We start from the raw sequence: 24,556 nt of genomic DNA on the forward strand, positions 1-24,556 counted from the left end.
AGACATTTCCTTCTGGTAAACATAATATTGACCTGGTAGAATTACCATCGTGAGAGCTTAATAGTTTTAAAAATCGGGAAAGTTTAACTCCAGTTCATGTATTCAATAAATAAATAAATATATATATATATATTAATATATCCAATACAAATAACAAGTCGCCACCCATTTTTCGACCACCCAGCGTCGCATTTCCCAGAAATCTGGGCTCTTGGCCGAAAGTTTCAGAGCTCCTGTGTTATGCAGTCATGTAAGTTAAATGTTGAATATATGATGTCATCCCAATCAATATTCGCCATAAGCCATAAGGAGGTTAGTTTACTAGGTTAGTAGTAACTAGTAACCATATTATTTCCATGTCGCTGGTCGTGGTAACGCCGTAATTAGTACGTTTTGTTTTATTATACACTCCGTATTATTGAATATTGTCTCATTTTGTATTCTTCTCTATGTTTTATTATAATTTATCTTGGCTGAATGATTTTTGAACACCCTATTTATTTACTTATTTGTTTATAATATGCACGTTGTATTTTTATTATTATGCAGAAAATTAAATTGAATGTACAATACAAGTGTGTATGGGGCGCATAGCGCAAACAATTTTGATTATTTATTCTTATTGTTAATACACTACGTGTCTAAGTGTCGTCAACACTTCGCAAGTCGTCACCGCTAACCGCGAAAGATTAAGAATGGCGCAACATTTATAATACCTGGCCCAGGGACGGATTAGACACCGGGAAATTGGAAAATTCCCGGTGGGCCGCTGTCTACATTTATAATTCAATATCATAATATTATCATAATGTCGGTCAGGAGATTGAAAATAAAAATGAACAATTATTCGTTATCTAAAAATAGATTGGTTTTTCGTATGCTCCCGTATGCTTATCGCTGTACGCCTGTGCGTACTGCCTCGCATACCTTCTACAAGCAATTATATAATAATATACTCTGTAGGATAGTACTCGCAGACCGTTTTCCACAGTAATACAATTGAAGCTTTGATGATATATCGAAGTAATAAAATCTTCATTGTGGCCAAGTCTGCTATTTTTTAATTCATAACCTCACTGCACTCCTACATTAAAGAGAAACACTCTTCTTTTATTTGTATTGTTTAACACTTGGCCAGTAAAAGATCATTATCGAATGTACTCACTTATGACTTACGTGGGTGATGGGGAGAAGAGAACTCAGAAAAAAGAAAAAGGTTTAGATTTCTTCTCAAAAAAGACAGCGAATCATAGTAGTGGTATCTACATTTCGGCCAAGTCTAGTTTATGACTTATGTCTCATTCAGAAACTGGCCAAGTGTTAAACAATACAAATAAAAGAAGAGTGTTGCTCTTTAATGTATAGGAGTGTAGTGAGGGTATGAATTAAAAAATAGCAGACTTGGCCACAATGTAGATTTCACTACTTTGATAGGCTCACTTTTTTGGGAGGGAGTTTGGAACTTAGCCTTTTTTCACCGTTAGGTTTTTGTTGGGGATTAAATTATTTTTAAGAGGACGCTACACCCGCATGTGTTGTCTCCATCTAACAAATGTATAACATAACTGTCATAGCTAAAACTATTTTGCGCGGAAAAGAACTGAGAAGGTTACAGTCATAACTAAGAAACGAGATTTGCACCACATTAAAAGGAGAACTTTGGATGTGCAACATTGTTTTTATTTTTTTGATATCAAAAAAGTTCTTACTGTTTCAAAAACCATTATTGTTTGTGTTTTTCAAACTTGAAAAACTTTTTTCATATAAATGATATCAAAAAAATAAAAACAATGTTGTACAGCCAAAGCTATCTTATTTATGTGGTGTAAATTTCGTTTCTTAGTTATGACTGTCATCTTCTCGGTTCTTTTCCGCGCAAAATAGTTTTTGCTCTGTTGTACATTTGTAAGACAACACATGCGGGTGTAGCGTCCTCTAAAAAGACTTTTCTTTCTAATAAAACCTATGTAGTTATTTCGACTAGATTGCCTAGTATCTACACCGCACAAAAAAAAGGTGACCCAACCTAGGTAGCTATAATATTATTTAACAATTTTCAAACACACACGAAAAGGCTGAATTGGAAATGAGTAAGGTTATTTGAATAATTTAATAAAATGATAATATTGCTTATTTTAATTTTCAAACAGCTGGTGACAGCTCGCTGTCTGTCCGTTTTCCTCTTTGGCTCTACGGTGCACTCTGTCCTCCAGGCGGCGCTGGCTGGACGACTGGTGGACTCCCGGCTGGTGGACTCTCGGCTGGTGGACCCTCGTATGGTGGACTCGTGGCCGGCGAACGGGTGTCATCTGGCGTCTCACCTTCGTCCTCATCGCCGGATTTCTTCTTTTTGGTTTTTTTTTTCCACCCTTCGACGGTGACGATGACCCACGATTGTTGTTTCTGACAACGTTCGATAGACCGTACCTTATCGTATACGAATTCCTCGGATAAGTATTCGAGATGTGTCTCCTCGTCTCATAGTGGTAGCCGTTTGGCGGCCGCCGCATTACGCCATAGTTCAGCATGGATCGTGGGTAGTTATGTGAGAGAGCTAGTCTCTGACTAAATGACAATTGCCCGGATGCCTGTGGGTTACGAGACTTTATAATGTTAAGGAATAATATACATTTAGGCCTGTACACTGCATCACGAGTATAGTTCGATTTGAAATTTTGTAATTTATATATTCTACTTGTACGGATAGGTAACGCGTTTGGCGTTTTCAACATTTTGACATCAACGTATTCAGCGTATACACTGCAAAAGAGTCAAAAGACGATTCAGTATGAAAACCTGAACTTATGTAGGTATAATAATTATGATATTGTTTAGATGAATATAAAAATACGTATCTGCAGTTTTATAATATTTGTTTAACGTTTTGTTCAACTATGTCATTGTCCGTGACATAATAAAAATGATTTCCTGCCTTAAAATACTTAAAAATAATGTATTATGTGGCTTCGGGATAAATTAAAGGGCCGCTTATCCTGAAATTAAGTTTGATTTTGAGTATAAATTTTCCTATATGACTAAAATTGGATTATTGGAACATAGTGCAAATATTATACTTACGATTTTATATGTTGTCATAACGATTCACACTGTTGTTAGTTGTTGACAGAGCATAGTGCATTACCTACTTATTTTATAAATATTAAATTTATTATTTAAGAAATACGTTAATCGCTTATTCGAAAAACGATGAATAAATGCACCTCAAATCCAAATGATTAAACATCATAATATTATATCACCGAATTATTATACACATAATATTATACGTAAATCACGTTGTCTCGATAATAATTCATTTGTGCAAATAACACTATGTCACTTTGATTTTACAATATGCTTTAGGTACTGTCAGTTATTCGTTCAATTATCATTACATTTACATTACAGTACATTTACACAATTTTATATATATTCAAACGTACTTACTACTTATATAATAACGATTTATCGTTAACCGGTTGAATGTCATGCTATAAAAATTGAGAGTTACTATTATTGCTTTGTGGGGTATATTAAACCTACAATATACATTTACCACCAGCCTATTACACGAAATATAACGATTTAATAATTTGATTATAATTTAAAAAATATTATGAGGACTTGAGACTTTTTGCTAACACCTATATTATTATGTATTTACTTTACATAATGCAATGTTCATAATATTTAGATTAATTTTAAACTATACCAAGAACCTATTCATATCAGTTAGTATTGACAAACAAGTTACAAGTTAATAACAGCGATTTGTTTTTGTTAAATATTGGTTCAACTTACCATATTACTAATTGAAATAATAGTAAATATAATATAGGTAATAAAATATATCATTCAAAATATAGAAGACAGTGAGTCTCCTCTCAGAACTGTTTTTCTTATCTGTAATGATAAATCATTGAATTCAAATTTTAACACATCCATTGATTACTGTGGTATACTCAATGACGAGGTACACTCGACACCTACTATGCATCAAAACGAGTTACCCAAATTTTAATTTTGAGTTCAGTGGAATATACTCGTATTTACAATTTATTTCATTTTAAATAATATATTTTAAAACAATACGGACAAATTAAAATATCATATTATAAAACTGTGTGTGATTGAATATACGAGTAATATATTAAAATAAATTTACATAATCCTTGTAGTTTATATTTAAATGAAAACTAGATCAAATACAAATAATAATTTGAATATAAGAGTTTTATATTATTTATTCTGTATTAATTAAACTATAAAACGACTATCAATTTTATTTCTGCTAATCCATAGGTAGTGTAGGTGGTGTAGGTGGTGTTGGTGGTGTGGGTGGCGTCATTAATGATACATTTTTTTGAATAGCCTTAACTATGAAATAGTTCGTAGTTTTATCGAGAACGTCGATTAGTTCATTTACATGATCTTCGGAATAGTGTTCATCAATGTCTAATTCCTCTGTCAAAGCTTTAAATGTTTTTCTATTGTTAGGGTTCGGATTTGATAATGATTTTTGCAATTCATCAATACGGTTCAGCAACTCCTTGCCATCAAGTGTATTTATAAATTCAGGCTAAAACCATCATAAATATATATATATATATAATATAATATAATACAGTATTTGATAAATGATTTCTTTTAGATTATCAAAAAAATACTAATACGTTTAAGCGTTTTAGCGTTTTTAGCGTTTTTTCGACTTATTGGAACCTAGAACAAATAAACTATTTTCAGAGAACAAAGTGATTTCCGTCATTTAGAATAACCTAAAGGTTAAGACGACAGATACACACAAAATACATTTTTACTTAAAAAGACATAATTGTAAATCCAATACACATCCATGACGGCATGGCTCCATTACAAATCTAAAAGTAATATTAAACTGAAGCTAGTTATCTTTACTAAATATATAATATGTTACTTGTACGTTATAACTTAAAACTATGTATTAGGCGATAAATGTTATGCATAATAATATGCTAATTTTTAATATGTGAATATAATAATATTTACAGATTAAATTTATATAATTGAACCTTTAGAAATTAAATCGTAAAAGTGTTAACAGTATTAAAAATATTTTTTTCAAGATTAAGTTATGCTTGATTATTAAAATTAAATTAAGCTGGAAGTCCTAATTTGAAACATGTGGGTGCGTAATACCTATGTGTGCCTATTCATCAACATGACATGTTAACAAAAAAATGTGTACTAATTATAAACGAAATTTATTGCTATACTTGCTATAGTCTCTAGAATTATTTGTACGTTTTTTTTCTGATATTGTTGATTCGCAATTACAATATCGTAATAATATAACACCATTTTAGTATAGGTAGAATTGTATAGCACAACTCACTGCAATGTGCACAACCTATACATATAATGTAATATTGTATAAATATCTAAATAGTAATTTTTAAACTTTAAACTCCCAAATTATCTAAAACTGTTTGTCCACGGACTGAAAAATGAGTTGCAAATACGGATAAACTTTATATTTGTAAAAATGTAACCAGAGTTTTAACTTACCTGTAAAACCATGGATTCTTGCATAACTTTGTTAAAATCTTCTTCTTTTATTTGAATATTATTGTTTTTATCGTCATCGATCATGTCTCCATCATCATCGTTCATGGTTCCATAATCATCGTTCATGGTTTCATCATCATCATCGTTCATGGTTCCATCATCATCATCATCGTTCATGGTTCCATCATCATCATCATCGTTCATGGTTTCATCATCATTATCGTCATCGTAAGCTTCAACATCAGAGTCATTCGCTGAGTTTTCATTGCGATTGAATTCATTTTCCATCTCAGTTATTATTTTACCAACTTTTTGTTTTCCATTCTCTAATAGTTTAGTGTTGAATATGACATTATTTGCTTCGCCATTTGTTGGTTGGTGGATCGATTCATCACCACTTTCATATTTTTTCGTTACAATCGTGTTGGTTATGGGGGGTTGAGAACCTTCCATATACGTTTGTGTTACTATTGTTTCAATTTGGTTTTCTTTGTTTTCAGTTTGCGGTGAGTCAACGCTGTTCATAAAACCGCCAAAAATATTCATTTTACTTTTCACGTTATCGAAAATACTATGCGTTTCTTCCAATGAATTTGTTTTTTCTCTGTCCGAGAAATAATTCGTAACGTGTCCAAGATGTGTTTTAAAAGCATCTTTCAACTTGTCGTAAATACCAGTCGCATATTGACCAATCGTAGCACCAATATCGGGTTTGGTCTAAAAGTGAAACACAATTTTATTATTCGTGTAAAACAAGCACTAAATTTGGAGATCTTTTTTGAAAAAACAACATATATTTAGTGTCGTTGAACTAGAAAAATGAAACGGCAGGCAGGCGCAGGTAATGGAGGAACGTTTAAAAAATGTGAACAATTTATTTCAACGACGACTCTTATCATAATAATACAATTATGCGATTTCAAAGATAATTTTATGGATAACCACGTGATATTATACAAGTGTTAAATATGATAGTTAAATAACTTTATTTGCGGGGAGAGTAAATTTTATCTCTCGTCGATGCTTCTAAGGCAGTAATTAACAAAGTGGGCATTTTTAATTTTGAGGGGGGCGTTTTACTTAAGAGGTGCTGAGGATGGCGATTCTTCTGCCACTTATATTTGTATGGCTTATAACTTAATATCGTAATGCAATGTCTAACTAGTAACTGCGACATTGCGTACAATGAAATAACAAATTTAATTTAAAATACCAAATTTAGTATATAATATAATATGCATTAATTATATTTGTTTACACTTTACATTGGAAATTGTAAAAGCATAATGTATATAGTTAATAGACACTAGGGCTAATTTATATAGGCCTACCTGGCTATCGAAAACATATTTATAAAAATGTAAAACTATTTACATTTTACATGCCCAGTGTACCTAACCAAAAAAGGTCAACATAATTTTTTTTTTAATGATTATTTTTTTTGTGGTGGTGAGATTTTTGAAAATCAGGGGTTGAGTAAAACATTTGGGAATTACTGCTTTAGACTATAATCAATACACATGAGTACAAAATATTATAAAATATACGCGTATTACCTGAGCTCCGGTGACTTCGGTGTTCGCATAGTCCTTGGCCCCTTGCGTGGTTAATGACGCCACGTTCAAGGACAATGTGACCACGTCATACAACGATAAGTCAGGTATGATGTACTTAGTCAACTTATAAACCAGTGGCAAGTACTGTCCGGCCTCCATCAAGCTTTTCTCCACGTCCGGCCCGATACACACAATGTGCGTCTCTTTAGACGATTGGGTCGCGTCCGTGAAGCTCCTGTAGGCTGCCTCGATATTCGCCGCAGTCGCAGTCATCTCGGAGTTGACGGTGGTTGTGACGTCGGCGTCCGAAGTGATGATTGTATTCTCGGTGGCTGTTTTCTCATCATTTTTGTCGGTGTACGGCATCACGGCAGGAATTTTAAACGAGGAGAAAAATCCCCGTTTCCTTCTCCAACCATACAAGTCGTTGCTATTAATATATTCGATGTGGTACGATTCACTGGGGTAGGTTAGTACGTCATTCCAAGATTCAAAGTGGTATTCGTCCAGGTTAATCTGAATTCCGTGCATCTATATTATGATATTTACGTAAGCGTGGTTACTATTATTATTATATGTATATTATAGTGCTATAGGTATATGCCAATATATGAAACAAAAGTCAGTACAAAAGGTATAAAAATTGTTTACAAAACTAATTAAACACAGTGTAAAACAAAAGTAATATACGGTGATTGGGGGGGAGGGACAAATGCCCCTTTTGCACCCATGGATTTCTTATGCACTGATTATAGAACGCTACATATTTTAAGATAAAATTCTAATTTTATAGAATGGGGATTCTTCAAAACGTATCTAGCTATATTTCTTACAATCCATAGTAATTTTAATATTAAATTCTGAAGATTCTAAATAAATTCCTGACTACGAACATAGTCGGATTAGCTTATAGCTATTTATTTTATGTTATACAGTAGATTCTTATTACGTCGAACGTCAATAACTCGAATTTCTCGTAATCTTGAAATCAATTTAAATCCTTTTGTAATTAATTACCATTAAAATAAAACTCAATTTCACGAACTTTTTTCTGTCCTTATTGAGTTTTGGACATATTGCCTTTATAATATTACCTACTACAATAATAGGTCCAGATAAATTCCTCCCCCAGCATTTATCCCAGACTATCAGTCATCACTATAGACTATAAGTATCTTATTATTATCCATATATTTATACTTAACAGCCATTACAAAACAAAATAGAGTACCTACTTAATAGTATAATAAAATCAGTTAATAGGGTACAATTCCAAGGACGTTTTGACAGGGGTGTTCCCTACCTTTCAAAAAATTAAAACCCGAGGTCACCTCTAGTAGTCTGGTGTATCAAGAGGATCTTACTACTTATTTAAATAATTAATACGTTTATCATAAAATGCATCAGGTAAACATGAGCTATAAGTTGGAGTTATTCAACTTACAACGTTGCACGCGATCACGAAGAACACAACTGCATAGTGATAGAAACGGTTCATGATTCGTCGATGCAGCGAATGCGATGTGGTGTGTGGTACGTGTACGGCGTAGATGATATATATTATAATATTATATAATATGTAATATAAATTATAATAAAATATTAAATCATATTGCAGTCGATCGTTAATGCGTTACAATATACGGAAGGACAATTGTAGAACCTCAAATGGACAACTTTGAATTAATAGAGAATATTATTTAATAATACTGAAAAAAAAGATTTTATATCAGACTTTACGCTTCCACCCGGGCAAGTCACGACATACAATATTTAAAAACACAGTCTCTATAGAGAGTCTTTATATATAAAATTATTATTATACTATTATAGTTTATAATTTATCGCGTCAATGCCCGGTTGCGTGGATTGTAGATTGTAGATTGTAGACAACAAAGTATTATTCATTTGTGCAAACACAAGTACCTATTAGGTAAGCAACATATTAGTATATAAGCTGTCAAACCGTGACATTTAAGTTTTGTTATATGACACATATACCTTTATGAGGCTTGGGCATATCGCAAATATGTAACATTTTTAAATTAAAAATTTATTTTTTTGTATTTTTCATATGCATGTACTACTCACTGTCACATAATATATAATTTAATTATGTTATAAATGCTTTATGGGTATTATTCAAATTTACCTGCGTCGTGCAATGTCGTTCGTCTACCTAGTGTATAAATTAATAATTGGTTGGTATAGGTACGCAAATTAATGTATACGGTTCAATAATATACAACATTATATTATATTATATTTATTTATATACTATAAACACGTCTTCGAGCTCAACAATTAGTAATAAATTAATTAAATGATAAAAAAAGGTAAATTAATTTTTATAAATTTTACAAATTATTATGATGTATAATTATATAATACCGTGTATTTTGGTACATAGACGAGTATTTTAACGTTGCACATTTGACCTTATTTCCAGTAAATATATATTTTTATTTTTTTGAAATTGGGTTTTTTAATACCTACAGTCAGTGGCGTGGCGAAATGAAATTATTTATCGGGCAATTCATTTTTTAAATGACCTACCACCCCTTGATTACTTAATATAATACTTATTATTGAAGTTATTATTCTTATTAAATATCATCTTCAGATGAAGTTAGTCTTGTACTTTAATTTCACACCTACCACTTTAAAATGATCGGGCAACTCATCTTCAAAATCACGGTCAACACGCCACTGCATACAGTACTAAGTTTGATTTTTAGTAGGTGGGTACTCTTGATGCTATAATTTTGAAAAATGTCTTAATTTTAATATTCAGTGGTCTTGTATAGTTTTGCCATTTCTGTACAAAGCAATATGCGATAGGTAGGTACTATTTAAGTCTTGAAAGATCAAAGATTCACACGACTTCGATCATTCATATACAAAACCTAAATTCAATTTGAAATAACCTGCACATAATCATTTAATATTCAATATTTATACATTGGCGTTTTTATTAAAATATTAAAATGAATATGAAATTAAAAATATGAATTACTCGTCAGTTAAAAAGTAAAAAACTGTTTTTGATGGTTGGTTAATGAATGTTCTGCATTAGAATAATCGGGGGATTATATTATATGGTACAATCATAATATGTTTGAAAACAATAATAACAATATTAAAATACTTTAAATACTTGATTTGATCTATCAAAATGATCGATTCAAAACGATGACGTCAAGTTTTCATCATAACCTTTAGCCTGTAGGTACCTACCTATATATATACCTACGGAGTACGGACATACGGTTACACCTAGTACCTACCTACGTCAATATTGTAAATAAAATAAATGTTATTATTGGTATAGTCGGCTCAGTATTGTATGGCAATTTGTATTTCTAAATTCATTACTATTAGTACAAATTTACATGTCGGTCGTCAATCAATAATTTTATCACTGTAAATAAATGACAATCAAAATATATAGTTGTTGACACGTGCCTGTACTAATATTAGTCTACAAGTCAAGAATAATTGCAGTCTAGTAGTCTACCTATAAAATACCAGGAAATATGTTAAAAATACTAGTTCTATGCATTATGATGCACTTATTATATAATAATTGTTTAGCTAATACTTACTTGAAACTTGAAAGTTTTATCACATGCAATTTACAATACATCTGCAGGTTTGTGATTTCATCAATAAATAGTTTAATGAAGAAACAATCTTGATCATCCATATTGGTGATTTGGACTAAGAATTAGGAAAATTATTCACTATATAGAATATAGATTACAATTGTATTAGCCATTATAGGTATGTTATTTGAATATATTCAATAAAACATAAGTATAGGTAAGCACGGTGAGATTTTACAATTTTTGAATATTAAAGGTAGGTACATAGCAAAATCAAGTAAGGAAAACTCACGCTGCAAGCATGCTCAATTTCCTATGACAGACCAAAAAAATAATACAGACACACAATTGTAAAATCAATATACATGCATCGGTCTGCTGAGAGTCTAAAGATGTAGAAAGCTGTTGGTAGCCGAGTGAGTGGTCAAATTGGGTAATATAATTTGCCTCAGGTCTGAAAATTGTTCAGCACGCCACTGAGTTTATGTACAATAATTATAGGTAAAATAATTAGGTATTATATGAAGTGTCATCAAATTTAATTAAATAGTTTGATTCCAGTAAACTTTATTTAAATGAAAACTTCTTTAGCGGCGTTCTGCACTTTTTTTTGTGATGGGTAAAAAATATTAAACTCACGTCAGGACGAATCAAGCCCGGACTAAGGGGGGGGGGGCAAGGGACACGATCCCGGGGCCCATATTTATGGGCGTAGGACGTTTGCGCATCGCTATTGTTATGAATGACCTTTTTTGTAGGCCCTTTGCGCATCACTATTGTTAAAAAAGGCATAGGGTATTTTCCGATCGCTATTGTTACAAAAAACCTTTATATAGGCCGTTTGCGTATAGCTATTGTTAAAAAGGCATAGGGAGTTTTCCCTAGCTATTGTTACAAATAACCTTTTTATAGGCCGATTGCGCATTCCAAATTACGTATACCAGGTTTTATTTACACTTACAAAAATAATCGTCAATATTCATAATTCATATTTAAAAAAAAATTACAAAATTAATATTCACATTTACCAAAAAAAAAAAAAAAATATAATATTATTTGATCATCTACTGAATAGATTTGTTGATTTGTTATAAATTGCAAAAGTATTTACATATAAATATTATCTAAATATATTATATTATCACTAATAGGTAGATAGGTAATAGGTAGTAGGTACCTTTCTATTGTTAAAATTTGCGATGCGCAAACGACCTACCAAATTTCCTACCTGTGGTACTAATGATGCGCAAACGACAAACTCCGATATTTATCCCCAAAATATATTCTTTTTAACGCGTCCAATAGAGTTTAAAAAAAATATGTCGGTAGGTAAATTATTATTAATAATTATAAAATTGTTCTCAATTTTATATCATGAAAAATTACTATAAATAATGAACTATGTTTGCCAACAATTTTGTTTGTTTGTTTTTTTTTTTTGAGCATTTTAGATTACCGATTTAATTATTTAAGTATATAAAAATGTATAGTTATAAGAAAAAAATATTTAGCTCTTGTAAATTAGGTATTTCAGTTAAAAGTATTAATGCATATTATACTAAAATTTAGAGAACTATATTTAATGATCTAGTGACCCAAAATTGATCGCTTTACTGTCAAAATGTTTAGAAAAAAAGGTTTACGCCAGAATCCATAAAAAAATAAAGTGGTTACTATATTTGAAAAAATAAAGTCGATTTTATTATTGGTACAACTACGTGTTTAAAAATTTTGAAAATGTTATAAAAAAATTGCCTGTTAAAAATAGAAAAACACATCTTTTTTTTTTGTTTTAACGAAATCCCATATCATTGATCCATAATTGTTAAAAAAAAAAGCCGGGTACGACATAAGATACATCCTGTATATTTTTTGTATAGTGAAAAATTATACAGTAATATAAAGTCCTTAATATGTAATGATACAATTATTTTGAAGTTAAAGTTGAAAGGGGGCCCACTAAGTGTATGGTGTCCCGGGGCCCAATTGATCCTTAATCCGGGCTTGGGACGAATGCGTGCATTTAGATTAATATATGTGAAAGAAAAATAAACATACTTCTAGAAATCCGATTTCAATTTTGAAAACTAATTTGAATTCAATAACTTCTTTTCTATGTTTTGTAGAAAAAACTTTTTCATTTTTTTAACTCGTTGAACCTTTAAAGTACAAGTTCATTTTGAGAAATTAAGTAAATAATTTTGCAACTTCCTACAAAACATAGAAAAGAAGTTATTGAATTCAAATTAGTCTTCAAAATTGAAATCGGACTTCTAGAAGTATGTTAATTTTTCTTTCGCTTTCATGTAAGTAGAAATAAATAAATAAATAACTGATAATCTAATTTTTATTTTATTTTTATATGTTGCACTTGTTGATATTTATTACCATATTAGATGTTTTATCTAGTCACTTGTGTCTAGTGTTCGTTTTGTTCAATTTTCAATTACCTGCTACTAGCTAAAATTAACGATTGGCGTAAGGGACGTTTAGGTAAAAAAAAAACGTAATATATTATCCGCACCGCGAAAAAAATTACAGCATAATTTGAAAAATGTATTTGTCAAAAGGACTGAAACTGCAGACATCACAATATTCAGGTATCCATGAATTGTGTTTATTTTATCACAAACAATACCTTATAATGTTATAAAATTGAATACATTATATTATTATACATAATATTAAATACCTACTTACTATATTATGCATTGATTTTTGAAACAGATTTCAAATTATGGATGGAAGTAGATTTTTCTGAGAGATTGTTTTAATGAGAGATCTTTTTAATGTAAAATAATTGTAATAGTTCTGAAGTGTTAAATTTTTAATGTAATATAAATTGTCATGTTTGTGTACAAATGAAATGCGAAATAAATTAATATTGTATTTTACCACATAAATGATAGTACTTTTATACTGATAATTAAAGCAATTCGTGCAAAATTTTTCCCTTACCATTCCAAAATATCAAAAATGCACGACGTTAATATTCAAGTTTTCACTTCAGCCGGCACTCCCGGAGTGCAACCCGTCCGTTTTTTTATTTTTGTTAAAGGTATAAAAAGGAAGAAAATGGTTTTTTTTTCTAAATTAAGAAATTTTTTTACATCATGGGAATGTTATCAGTTATCATTTATCAATATTCAATATTAACACAGAATCAAGGTGTCGTCAGTCGTCACTCTGGACCCCTATACGTATACACTCTTGATTGAAAATATTACCACAGTTCTATAGACACCAGAGCGCGCTTCCTGTCCTATGAAGGCCTATTTTTTCATACTTTTAAATGCAAAATGCCTTTAAACTATGAATTAAAATGTTATTTTTTTTGGAGTTAGCATCTAATATATATTATAATTTATAATAATTGGAGCCTGTAATTTTAATTTACATTAGCATTGTTGTTTTAAATATTTTTTATCAAGTAGACATCAATTATGAAATATTATTATGTATAATTTAGTCACTTCTTGGGATATTTGCAACCTAATTGAAATCTTTAAATTAAATTAAAACTTTTATGATTCTGCTTTTAATTTTAATATTAGTCTGGTAGAGTGGAGTATTATTTTCTAGTGCTCATAAAAAACTCTAAAAACATGTTTAAAATATTTTGCATATTTTATTATATGATTAGGTATATTATTTATATCATAATATTATTCAATAATAGTTATCTTATAAAGTTCAAACTAATTTTGAAAAATAGTTTAGTGTTTTTGGTGTTTTCTTGTTTTTAGCAACTTGCTAATTTTTTTCTTTTGCAAGTGAATATCATATTCTTGTTTTGACATGCGTTATATATGGTTAATATTTGACTGTGTATTATTGAGCAACCAACCTTTGTCAAAAATGTTGTTTATATTTTTCTTCAATAACTACAAATTATGTTAGAAAAGTAAACAGTGAAAAATGTATATGAAGTTTTTAAATTGAAATGCAACATTACAAACATGATCGTTTACCGGGACCGCTAGTTATATATATTTAGATATTTTACAGTATAATCTAGTACAGAGCTTCTCATTTTTTTTTTTTTGTCAAGAGGCTCCCTAAATTTAATGTAAAACTGTCAAGGCTCCCTTAATCAAAATTATTAATTGTTTTTTCTAGATTAGGTATATACTAAAATTCCATGTACTATTTCACACAGATAAATTATTAAAATGTATAGTAAATTAATGTTTTAATATACTTTTGAAAAATATTAATAATAGTATTAAATTTTAAGCATTTAAACTTTTTCCATAAATGCTTAAAGTCACTTAAAGTCTAAAGAAAATAAGCACTGATCTAAGATAACCATATAAATCTATCAACCATTTAGCATATAGATATGTTACTATCTCCAGGATCTCTGTTAATAATTTATAATAATATATAGGTAATAGCATTGATTTTATAATATACTATAAATACTATGAATATATTATAAAATCAATGGTGATAGATTACAACTGAGTAATAAATGCTTATAATAAGGTATTTAAAATATATGCATTTTGGTTACACATAGGTAATATGAATACTAGTATTAACTTCAATATCAACATATTATGAATTGTATTTAAAATCCATATATTAATTAATAATTAATAATTATTATTTGTTAATTGTAACACTTTGAAAGCATTATGTATGATAATTTAATGAATTAACTCTCACATTTTTCATATATTTTTTTTTTATTTAATAAGAAATTTAAAAATGACAATTTTTAATAATATTAATAATTGTTTTTGATTAAAAGAAAGTATTTAAATACATGCATATAAATAATTTAGAACATAGAAGTCATTATGCAATGAAAAATTTTGAATTTTATTCCTTAAATCATAATATATTTCCAATTTGTCGGACAACTGTTCAATGTTCATTTATCGGCCTCTTTAGGACATACAGCGCTCTCGGTGGTGACGACTATTTGTAGTAATATTTTCAATCAAGTTTTCAAACAAGTTTTACTAATTTACCTAATAGTATATTATATTATATTTTATATAAAAATAAATAGTAATGGGTAGGTATTAATTTAGTTATTAAATAACGTATTCATTTATCATTATTCGTTACTCGTTACACTCGTAGTCATTATAGAATATTTTGAATTTTAAACTTTTTTTATAGCAAACACCTTTTGAACTTTAATTGTATATTTAGGTATACTTTAACATGACCAGATAATGAATAATACATTTTAATTTATATTACATTTGAATTCAAAAAAATCAAAAAGAACGTACTTTTATAGTAAAGTACGTATAATGTGTGGTAAAACGTAGCACTGCTATCGAACGACGCGCTTCTGGTGGCAAAATAACCTTGCGACTTTTGCCGGGCCAAATTTTGTATACAGAGTGTGGCGGACGGGCCACATAAGACTCTGCGCACTCTGCTGGTTCATCTCAACAGGCTCGGGTAGTGACGACTAATTTGCGGTCCGCTTCGCCCAATCCTACCCAGTCACGGACGCCGGCGAACTATCACATATTATAATATAACTAACCCACGATCACGTCAATTTTAACGTCCTCATGGACGCCGACTTATCCTATCTACTGACCGCCCCCGCCAAAGGAATTTGTTCTCCTTATCTCTTATCTTCATGGATATCACACAATCTTTATCAATGCTTATATTTTTGTTGTACTTTTTACTGATAAGCCATGTGGACAAAACAAAAAAATCAAATCTAAAATGTTATTATCAAATACCAATTACTAAACAAATTACAAGTAAAACATAATATTTCTACTTATATGTGATCATTATTTTAAACTGACAATAATAAATCAATACAACAAACTCATAATGTCATCAAGTAGTGTGAGTATACATTCTTTTAATCTTTTCTACCAGTTACATATTATATAAAAAACAGTTTTATAGTGTAAAAAAAAATTTGACTTTAATCTTATATAGAGACCGGATGATCATCGGCGAAAATGGGACCGAGACGAATACGAAAAATTGGCCAGAAAAAGACTGATGGACGATCTCGACGACGATCATTCCAAGGACCTATCACCAATAAAAAGAGAAATGCTCAAGCAACGAGATTACCGCGTAGACTTAGACTCAAAACTTGGAAAAAGTGTTGTAATTACTAAAGCCACTCCTTCTTCACAAAGTGGAGGGTAAGAAAATTTTTTTTTTTATTTGACTTTATTTTTACTAAATCAATCTTGTTGTATTTCAGATATTACTGTAATGTTTGCGATTGTGTGGTTAAAGATTCCATTAATTTTTTGGATCATATAAATGGAAAAAAACGTAAGTCTACAGCCCATGTAATTTTAAAACAATGTCAATGAATATTATTCAGTGATACGGTGTTCTCTCAAAAGAAATTATTTATTGATTACTAAAGACCGTATTTTTGTGCAAAAAACATCTGAAAACGTAAACAATTAAGATTTTAGTCTTGTAGGAATTAAAGAACATAAATGTTTTCAGCGTAGGTACTTACTTAGTATTATATTTTTTTTACCATTTATTTCATATTACTTTATTTTTGTATGTAGGTAGATATATATAAATTAATTTATAACATTTTACTAAAATATACTATCATGTAAATTTCTTTGTGTTTATCTTTCAGTTATCTGCAGTGAATATCGATTGTATATGATTGTCACATAATCGTTATCTTTATTACATTGTACCTATTAAGTTAAATCCTAAGTTGAACGACAATGATAAAGTAACAAAATAATACATTTTATTATTAAGATGTGCATTTAGATGAAATATAATTTAAAATTTGTGTTTTAATGAAAAAACCGCAGTTGAACAATTTTGACATGAATAAAAATTGTTTTAATTAATCTACTTCACTTAATTTGGATTTATAAGTAGTTTGTTTCTATTGGAATTGTGATAAAAAGATGCAATTGCACAAGAATCCAGTCTTTATTGATTAATGATGAGAATAATATAATATGGTCTTGAAAACTTGATTTTTGAGGGGGATAAAAATAATTTGACTAATTGTTCAAGTTGAATTACTTAAATATAACTTATATTATGTATTATTTCAAGGGAAAAGAAAAAAATTGGAATTATCACTTGATATTAAACCTTGATATTGAGACTCGACTGTTGTTTATCTAAATGATTTTACATTTAAATAGCTATTAATATATTTTATATAACTTCATATTTTCAGATCAAAGAAATTTAGGAATGTCCATGAAAATTGAAAGATCATCATTGGATCAAGTGAAAAAACGATTTGAAACAAATAAAAAAAAAATGGAAGAAAAGAAAAAAGATTATGATTTAGAACAGCGTTTACGAGAATTGAAAGAAGAAGTAATTTTAAATTTTACATATAATTTAAATTCTAATATTTTTTATAATATTTGTTCATTACATTTTCAGGAAGAGAAGTTAAAAGAATATAGAAAAGAAAAAAAGAAAGAAAAAAAACGAAAACATGACGAATTAGATGATGAACCACAAAACGATGATATGGCAGCATTAATGGGATTTTCAGGATTTGGGACATCAAAAAAATAACGATAGGATAAATAATTAGGTGTAAGTGATAAATAGTAAATAAAAAAGTCAATAATACTAAATAATAACATTTAAAATTGTAATGAAACTGCTTTCTAGAAATTCATATATATTCAAACCAAACAGAAAATCCATTCAGATCTGTAAAAAAAAACTAATTTTAATATTATAAATATTTATTTTTTTTTGTAATATTTTAAATGTACACAGAAATATTCATATCAAACCATTTTACATGAAATAGAATATAGATGACAGAACATAATTAATATCATATGTACCAAATATTTTATACATTTTGATATTTCTTGATTTGTATACTTTTAAAAAAATACATACAATTTTTTCAGTTCTCTTTATAATAAGTAAAACCATACTCAAAATAATGTACATTAATACATTGCAATATTATTTATATATATATTACATTTTTTTTTTAAATTGTTGTATACTTGACTACCTATTGTTTCCAATATTAGAATCCAAAATGAACCTAAAATATTAGTATAAAAGTAATCATTAGTAATAGTATAAAATTATTGGATAAAACTAAAGCATTAGGTATTTAGGTAGCATTCCAATTGATAGTCAATATTTATTTATTTTATTGATCTGTCTATATGTAATAACTGCAGCACTTATGGTGTGTCACAAATGCATGCTGACATAAGACTTGCAAATTAATACAGTTGATAAACCTGCTCTACTTCACTAGTCACCACAGAAGATTCCATGGTCCATTAACCACTAATAAATAAATCCCATAAATTCATCAATGTCCTCCCAAACCTTCCATGGTAATCTAAATGGTAGATTCAAAAGAAACTGGCATACTGACCATCTAAATTAAAACCAAAACTACTTGAGGTACTATTAACCAATTGCATGTGAAATTAATATATTTAAAGTTCTTATATCTGTTAGTTAAAAAAAATTATAAAAGAAATCCAGGTGGTATCCTGGGATCTGTACTTTTGAAATCATACAATTCAACCATGCAGCATTATGCACTTATTTTGTGAATTTTGCACAACTACCCAAAACCATTTTACTACAAAATTTAATTTTGGTTGAAAAATGTACAAAATAAAGTACATTAGTACTGTGTATTATTAGTAAATGGTTAAAATGTATTAAAAGTAATGGATCTGGGTGCTAGGGGTTACTGCAGCAAACATACATTGAAAATAAATTTTGAAGGTTGTACAGAATTGTACAAAATAAAGTACATAATATTGCATTGTTGAATGCATGTATGATTTATATTTATTTTAAGAAGTTCAGGTGCCAGGGTAGAGTACCTAAGAAATCTAATATTAAAACAAAGAGATGTCTTGCTCCTTTTTTGTCATCTTTTTAAAATTATATTATAGAAATTTATTAGATCAATAATAATGAATTTGTTTTGTGTTTATGTTTAATACCGAATAATACTTTAAGGTAAATTCAATTTTTTTTGTAATAGACAATAAATAAGATATGCATATTTTTAGTTCTTACACAATTATTATTATAATGTTGGAATGGTTATGTATATTAGACCCTTGAGCAGTTAGCAGAGTGAAGAATATATTTATTTTACAATGCTGTTATTTGTACTTGTGTATTAATCAACGTAGACAGAGGTTTCTGAAAGCAAATTGGATCTAGATAATTTAGGTCCAGTCGTCATATATGAATGTCCTAAGTGGTTTCAAATCTGCTGAAGCAAAGAAATTAACAAAGTATACATCGTCGATTTAAAAATCATAATGATTCAAATCATTGTGATTCATTTAAATAATATACATACCTAATTTTAAATTAAAAATAATAACTAATAAGTATCTTCGATTCACGAAATATTTGTTATAATGTTATATTTTATAAATTTTATTTATTTCCAAACAATTTATAAGAACATAATTTTCAGACTTCTAGTATATTTAAAACCGTATTTAAATGATCAACATTTAATTTGAATATCTTAAGATTTTGCATATTTTGATTTTAGTATTCACTAAGTTATTTATTAGTTTCAATTTTTTTCTGTCATCAACATTTGGAGTATAGTAAAAATTCTCCGTTTTTGACATCAGCATCTTTTCCGATAGAAAAGTGAATCTATATGATGCATTCGAGAGGTAAACATTCCCAGTGCTTTTCGAAACAGTCGGGAAAAACATAATAAAAGTGAAAAAATTGTAATTTTTACGCAAAACCAAATTTTGAAATAATCAATAATTTTTTTTGGTTTAACTCAAAAATTAATGAACGTAGAAACTTGAAAATTTTTAAATATGTTGACTCTTTTTTAGCTATTTATAGTCTTGAGGAATTTTTTGAATTTTGTAAATTTTTTTTAAATTATTGTCGATAAAAACATTCTCACTAAATAATAAATCATGAACATTTAATGCAAGGTTCCTCATAAAATGCTTTAATAGCAGTTCAAAAATATTAAAGTTACACAGCTAGGATTATTTTTTTACCTATGGATTTAAAGTACAAATTTTGACAAAATTCATTAACAAATGTTTGTTTTCGTAGATAACATTAGAAATGCGCGTAGCGTAGTAAATACTAATGTAGATGATATTATTATTGCAAAACCAGTATGTGCTGTATGTGGTTATTATAGTATGTAAACTTGGTATATTAAAATGTTTGTTTGGTGTTCGGCATGTTTCTGAGATTAAGTTTCTATATTAATTTATTGCGTTAAGTAAGCACCGTAGTTTGTATTTATTTTTTTTAATCTATTTGCGTTCCATAGAAATATTGGTAACGGAAAGTCTGGTTGGATGAATTTTATTTTACCTAAGTAACACTTGTATAATTTAAAGTTGTACATAAACAATTTAGTACAGGCAAATTATAATATGGTATTTGTTTACATTAAAAATATTATTTTTGATGAGAGATATTTTGTTTCTGTGATATTTTTGCAGGAAACATTTTTTCTAGATATATTTTGATAATTCAACTTTATTCTAAATACAAAATTTTCTGATTTTATGTTACAACTTATCATGTTTTAGCAAAATGTTGGAATATAATATAATATTAACAGGATTCATTTACTACGGAAATTATGTACCTCTATTGCCTATATATTACGCCGTGTAACACTTATGTTAAAATTAAAATAACCGATTTAAAATATTCTATGCTTCGATTGTAATGAACATTGAATCATGATGATGTTTGAACATGGGTCTACAATGACAATATATGTCACAATGTGTAGATAATAAATAACTAATATTTCGTTTTTTTTTTGGTCAATTACACAGCCGCGCGAACTTTGACAGGTTTCTCGTAGGTACCTAGATATAAATCAACATTAAAATCGTAAAAATGTAAAATTTATATTTCAAATTGAAAAAAAAAGAAAAACAATGGTCAAAAACTAATTAAAACCCTTAATACGTACAACTAAATCCATAATGTGCAACAATATAAAAATCATAAATTTATAAAATCAATAAATTATTTAAAATTTTAATCAGAAAACACAAATATCAATATGTGGGAATTAAATTAAAATTTTTGATTTCAAGCAATAACTATTCAGTATTCACTAATCAGATCTAAGTTCCGCGATTTTGATTTGATATATTCAAAAAATTTAATTGGCATTTATATTTATCTAAATGTACTTTTTTACTATATTATAACTAATATTAATAATGGAATACTAATGAAGACTGTATAAATTTCAGGTGGCACTCATGTTTGAACATGAATGAACATTTAAACATTTACACTAAACAACAAATTCCCGCATACGGCATACCTGTAAATAAAATAAAAATATATACCATTATTACTTAATAGATATTTATAGCATAAATTATTCAGAAATATACAGAATAATAGATCTCGATATTAAATGAAAAATTTAGATACACACAATACTAAACCATTAGTTAACGTTTTAAAGTTTTAAAAATATTTTTTTCTCTAATCACATCACTATAAAATATTATTTAAAAACATTTCACTACCAATTCTAATTTCTATGAATATCTATTTGTAATGAATTTCTTGGTGTCCCACTTTTGCTGGGACCCGTTAAAAAAAATTAATAATTTAATTTGATATTATTGAATTTTACTAAAACTAAAAACTAATTACGCTTAAATGTGAATACAATTTGCAAAAGAAAAAAGAAAATTAATTGGTTGAATCGAATATTAAGTGTGTTTCCAAATCATTAAATTACTTAAACCAACGAATTGCAGACACCTCCTATACATTGACACTCAAACGTTTACAATATAAAATAAATACATAATGATAGTACACCACACGAATAATATTGTACTTACAATGTTTCTATTGTCTGTGCATATCTGTACTTGATTTTCGAATGGACGACGAAACTGTAAATGTCTTCATTTGTGGTCTGGACCCAAAATAAATAATAAATAATTGATCATTTATTTCGTTAATGTTTTACATAGACAACAATAAACAGTTCAAGGTTTTGCTTTTTTTGCCCATAAAATCAGTTAGTAAACAATATACAATCATGTAGAACGTAGGTGATAAAGATAATAAAGAAAACTGGTATATGCCTGGTGTAGATGACTCTAAAAAAAATAGGGAGGGTGGGATGTAATATTAAATATGTTGGTAAAATTAATTAGGTGTACTAATAGTATTTTTGGTCGATGATTTTGGGATAATATTTTGGTATAAAATTTCGTAATTTTATAAAACTAAATTTAATAAAAATCATCATTCAACATCAAAAAATGCTAAAAAGATATCGCATACAATCAGTCATTACTGAACGTAGAATACGTTTTTAAATTAAATTATACGTTCATTGACAATACTGGACACTATAGTATTAATAGTTATACCACCATAGTTATTAACTAATGCCCGTATGCATAGTCAATGTATGTTTCATATAAGACGCTAAGACATGTTAAACTATGTGTTATGTGACACTTAAATTCGCTATTCATATTGACATAAATGTCATAAGTTGTCTTTATTCTTTAATCTAAATTTTGTATATCAACTAATCATTATTACATAATATTAAATAATGTGTTTGAACGATCGTTATTGCAAGCTGTTTACAATTACGACAATCAATATTCTATAATAGGAGACAAGTAAAAGATAGGAGAATAGAAAAAAATTCATCTTACGATTTCATTAGCAGCGGACTGCTCTGCAGCTAACACCAATAACAACAGCAGAGCGGCGATGAAGGTGCAAGCGTGCAGCGGCGAATACATCGAGACCGACAGCATATTGTTGCGTCGGGAGCTTAACTTCGAATGCACTCGGCCTGATGAGTAGTGACCAAGTAAAATTATAGTGTTTATGTACAGGGGACTCGATCGATTGTCTTAACGTACAGTACATACTATTGTCCAGGTATACATCACATGATCTAAAAACAGTTAAAACTGCTATTCCCCACCATTGGCGTCGATATATAAATATATTGATCACGTATGATGCATCTCAATTCTGTCCGCCAAAACAGCATGGATTGTTACATTGATTTCTTATGTTTTTTTTCAATTTTGGCTGCTCGTCTGCTGTGTTACGGAATTACGAATTAAGGGGATTTGTTTAACATGACTGTGCTTTTTTTATGCTTAAGTTATGCATATATTCAAATTCTGATTTTTTGAAATTTTTTATTACACTTGAAAACTGTATTTTCAAATAGTTGAAATATTTTTACCGCTTAAAGATGATCCTATGAAAATACAAGCTTCTGTTTTTAAAATAGGAACTCCTTTTTTCACTTTTAATAAATTATTAAGTAGATTTTTTTAGATTTTGAGCGGAGCGATTAGTCTTTTCGTGTTTACAATGATGTGTGTTATTTAATTTCTTAATTTTTTTTATTTGTGTCATTATTTGCAAAATGAAAGTAAAATGAAAGTTTTGATTCTAATAATTTTTCAAATAATTCAGGTAATACGCTTAATCTTAATATCGGTCTACAATTAAGTATAATTTATCTCGAAACCGATTTATTAACTGTGTACTGGTTTTCCAATTAGTATTAAAAATACTGGAAGACAAGGATAAGGAAAATAGAAAATTAATTCAACATGTAAAGGAGTAAGAATCATTTAAAAAAAAAATCTCAGGAACTGTAGGTCAGAATCAGTCGTAATATTTACATGTAGTTTCAATAGGACATCAAAGACTTCAGACTTAATATAAGGGACAATTTACTGAGATCGATACTTTCTGACATTTCACGTTTTTGGCGCAATGATTCCTCTTGGAGTAATTTCATATCATTTTGTTGCATTATTGTTAGGTCAGGATTTATCCAAAAAATTTTCCACTTATCAA

General features: G+C 28.7%; 3 protein-coding genes across 6 annotated transcripts; 1 reads left to right on the forward strand and 2 right to left on the reverse strand.

The window, feature by feature from the left end:
• Positions 1-1,936: 1,936 nt before the first annotated feature.
• On the reverse strand, positions 1,937-3,316 carry LOC132950694 (uncharacterized). Of its 3 annotated transcripts, none has more exons than XR_009665234.1 (2): positions 3,079-3,316; positions 1,937-2,760 (listed from the first exon to the last, which is right to left on the reverse strand). XR_009665234.1 is itself a non-coding variant. In XM_061022233.1 (2 exons), the coding sequence occupies exons 1-2, from the start codon at positions 3,094-3,096 to the stop codon at positions 2,136-2,138; spliced, it is 471 nt and encodes a 156-aa protein (XP_060878216.1). In that variant the 5' UTR covers positions 3,097-3,308; the 3' UTR covers positions 1,937-2,135. The 3 variants fall into 3 exon arrangements, 1 of the variants encoding a protein (XP_060878216.1); XR_009665233.1 differs by having other exon boundaries at positions 1,937-2,993; XM_061022233.1 differs by having other exon boundaries at positions 1,937-2,588; positions 3,079-3,308.
• Positions 3,317-4,125: 809 nt separating this feature from the next.
• Positions 4,126-8,982, reverse strand: LOC132950466 (protein PFC0760c-like). The gene is made up of 4 exons (XM_061021950.1): positions 8,545-8,982; positions 7,101-7,631; positions 5,545-6,261; positions 4,126-4,579 (listed from the first exon to the last, which is right to left on the reverse strand). Exons 1-4 carry the CDS (start codon positions 8,596-8,598, stop codon positions 4,292-4,294), a joined length of 1,590 nt encoding a protein of 529 aa, XP_060877933.1. The 5' UTR covers positions 8,599-8,982; the 3' UTR covers positions 4,126-4,291.
• A 6,984-nt stretch (positions 8,983-15,966) lies between these two features.
• LOC132950467 (zinc finger matrin-type protein 2) lies at positions 15,967-18,670 on the forward strand. Of its 2 annotated transcripts, XM_061021952.1 has the most exons (6): positions 15,967-16,537; positions 16,634-16,848; positions 16,911-16,984; positions 17,880-18,025; positions 18,095-18,253; positions 18,332-18,670. In XM_061021952.1, exons 1-5 carry the CDS (start codon positions 16,523-16,525, stop codon positions 18,230-18,232), a joined length of 588 nt encoding a protein of 195 aa, XP_060877935.1. In that variant the 5' UTR covers positions 15,967-16,522; the 3' UTR covers positions 18,233-18,253; positions 18,332-18,670. The 2 variants fall into 2 exon arrangements, with proteins under 2 accessions (XP_060877935.1, XP_060877934.1); XM_061021951.1 differs by having other exon boundaries at positions 15,978-16,537; positions 18,095-18,668.
• The last annotated feature ends 5,886 nt before the right edge of the window (positions 18,671-24,556 follow it).

This window comes from Metopolophium dirhodum, chromosome 8 (genome assembly GCF_019925205.1).
Source record: "Metopolophium dirhodum isolate CAU chromosome 8, ASM1992520v1, whole genome shotgun sequence".
NCBI classification, from domain to species: domain Eukaryota; kingdom Metazoa; phylum Arthropoda; class Insecta; order Hemiptera; family Aphididae; genus Metopolophium; species Metopolophium dirhodum.

Excerpts from the sequence above, each read along its gene's own strand:
- LOC132950467 (XM_061021952.1), top strand. Across the intron at positions 16,849-16,910 it reads CCTTCTTCACAAAGTGGAGG|ATATTACTGTAATGTTTGCG; the intron begins GTAAGAAAATTT and ends GTTGTATTTCAG. Across the intron at positions 18,026-18,094 it reads TACGAGAATTGAAAGAAGAA|GAAGAGAAGTTAAAAGAATA; the intron begins GTAATTTTAAAT and ends TTACATTTTCAG.
- LOC132950466 (XM_061021950.1), bottom strand. The coding sequence starts at position 8,598 with ATGAACCGTTTCTATCACTATGCAGTTGTGTTCTTCGTGATCGCGTGC. Across the intron at positions 7,632-8,544 it reads TCGTGATCGCGTGCAACGTT|ATGCACGGAATTCAGATTAA; the intron begins GTAAGTTGAATA and ends ATCATAATATAG. Across the intron at positions 4,580-5,544 it reads AAGAATCCATGGTTTTACAG|CCTGAATTTATAAATACACT; the intron begins GTAAGTTAAAAC and ends TGATGGTTTTAG.